The sequence below is a fragment of the Halyomorpha halys genome, unplaced genomic scaffold, assembly GCF_000696795.3.
Source record: "Halyomorpha halys isolate HHAL.00 unplaced genomic scaffold, Hhal_1.1 Scaffold9674.1, whole genome shotgun sequence".
Lineage (NCBI taxonomy): Eukaryota > Metazoa > Arthropoda > Insecta > Hemiptera > Pentatomidae > Halyomorpha > Halyomorpha halys.
This window is the reverse complement of record NW_027108135.1, coordinates 1,073-3,599: the sequence shown is the minus strand read 5'-3', so window position 1 is coordinate 3,599 and position 2,527 is coordinate 1,073. Positions and strand designations below refer to the sequence as shown.

The 2,527-nt window shown below is 28.5% G+C and overlaps 1 protein-coding gene across 1 annotated transcript; it reads left to right on the top strand.

Annotated features, from left to right (window-relative positions):
- Positions 1 to 310: 310 nt before the first annotated feature.
- On the top strand, positions 311 to 1,692 carry LOC136795017 (ubiquitin-conjugating enzyme E2 G1-like; the record flags this gene model as incomplete). Its single annotated transcript, XM_067046540.1, has 3 exons — positions 311 to 517; positions 1,083 to 1,178; positions 1,666 to 1,692. Coding segments are annotated over 2 exons (288 nt in total), but the record flags the coding sequence as incomplete, so codon positions are not given.
- Between the last annotated feature and the right edge of the window lie 835 nt (positions 1,693 to 2,527).

The window sequence follows — 2,527 nt, the reverse complement described above, 5'->3', positions numbered from 1 at the left end:
GACAATTGTGTTGTTTTTATTGATGGGTTACTGCACGTTTCCTATCTCTAAACAATACAAGACCAGACCATCATTGTAAGTTTCTTACTGTAATTTCCCATCAAGTTCGACTCATCGAGTTTTGACTAGTTAGTTGCTCATAGAAGTAAGTTGTTGATTGTTTCATTTCAATATTATTTTTAGACAGAAATATATTAATAAAATTTATATTTTTACTTTAAAAACCTATTACTAAGTAATAGATTTTATGCACAGGAATATCTTAGATTTAGATATTTCAATTTATTTAACAATTTAGAATTAAATTTAAATTAAACATAATTATTTGTCCAATTTAGTTGAGCGTAATGGTGATGTTTGTATATCAATACTTCATGAGCCTGGAGATGATAAGTGGGGTTATGAACAAGCCTCAGAAAGATGGTTACCTGTACATACAGTAGAAACAATTCTAATATCAGTTATTTCAATGTTAGCTGATCCAAATGATGAAAGCCCAGCGAATGTTGATGCTGCAGTATGTATAGTAATTTTTTTAACTATAGCTAATATTTTTTTTATTGAAATATAGAAGTTTTATCTTCTATCTGCTATTTTATTTGAGTTAAATAGTGGATTTTTCAGTTATATATAATTTTTAAGTTAATAGCTAACATGGAACATCTGAAATGTGACTCACTCAGTTTTAATAAAGTAATTATTCCACCAAACTAATACAGGCCCCTTTTTAAAATTTATATATTTAAAATTTTTTTTTTTTTATCAAACATTATAATGAGGTAAAAAGATAAATAACAGTAAACAGAAGTGAAAGAAGAGTTATTGCTATTTTATATGAGTCAATTAGTGGCTGAAATAGTAATTTTTTTTTTTTAGGTTAGTGGAATTCATTAACGTTGTACATATAAAAAGTAACTCACATTGTGTTAATAAAGACATGTAGGCATTTAAAAAGATTATTCACATTAGTTAAAAAATATTTATTTAAAATTCAACATAAAAATTAATATAGTTTTTAACTGACAGTTATCTAACTTAACTTTATTGTTGTCATTATCTATTCATTTAATTGTTTTTTATAGAAAGAGTGGCGAGAAAACTATATGGACTTTAAGCGGAAAGTAGCACGTTGTGTTAGAAAAAGTCAAGAAGAGTGTGTTTAGAAACAAATTTTTAAGGTTTGTAAGTAGAAAAATTAAACCTCTTAGTTTTTATAAAGTAGGGGAAAGAAATGGTTAGTTTGAGAGATATAACAAGCATTGTTTAAAAAACTTTTCACATTAATTTAAAGTATAATTTCCTTCCTGAGGATAATATTTGAAAAAAGTTGAGTATTCAGTTTCATTTTTATGGCAAGTGCTAGTGTTCTGTTTTAATCCTTTTTTTTATTCTTATAACATAAAATATAATATTATCATCTATCAATTTTTTTTTTAAATTAAATTTTGATAACACTTAATAACAATTTGTTATTTGTTACAATTTGTTGAAATTCCCATATAAAAGTCCATTCTGAAGATTTGATAGATATTTTAAAATGGTTTCAGCAAACCCGTGAGTATTGTTTTTCAACGTGGGGTTGAAAAAAAAAAACAACTGTAGTATATTCATGTGCTAAAATGTAACCCAATTTGTTAAAGCTAATATTATTTTTGGTTATTTTAGTGTCTCAGCAGAGAGAACCAGCGCTAATTTTCTCTGAAAAAAGGTAAGCTGTTCACACTTTTTTTTTATGGCTTATCATAATGCATATATATAAACTATAACTGGTCTAAATAGGGTCTTATATAGGCTTATCTTGGTAGTTCTGCTTAGCAGTCTGTTTCTTAATAGCTTAAGTTGAGCAAAGTATACTTTGATTTCTTCCAGTATCTTATTCTTATCTCCTTATCTTCATTTATTTCTTCATTGACTAGATTTTCAATTAGTCGTTAAAATAGTAATATGGTAGCTGAAATTATTGACCATTTTAAAAGTATAATCACTAACAACACATATGTGCTGAGAGTTTTCAGGTTTCTTTCTCCTTAATGCCGTTTTTATAGATTTTCCCTCATTCACTTTGAGACCCACACCTCAAGCCTCAATATCCATCCTAATGAATTCTTGCTTTATGCTGGAATCTGGTCTTCTAATGACCACTACATCAGCACATGCCAATATCTGGGTCATCTTATTATAGATGAATCCTGAGTAACTCAGCTTGTTTTAAAATACTTAAGAGGATGGAATTAAATAAAAGGGGAGCTTATGGGTCTCCTTACATCAGCCCATTCCTTACTTCAAATGTGGCATTCAGTGGTCTACTTCAAGTTTTTACCAGGTATTCATTCCATATCATAATACTCCTCGATCTTCGTTGGTACCCTTAATTCTCCCACAGTTTTCTATATGGCATTCCTGTTGATTGTGTCATATAATGCTGCATAATCCATGGATAACATCGACCCAGACCTGCTGAACTCTTTCATCCTCTCAGAGGTACTGAGATTTAGATCTGTATAGTTATATACAATAATAATTATAA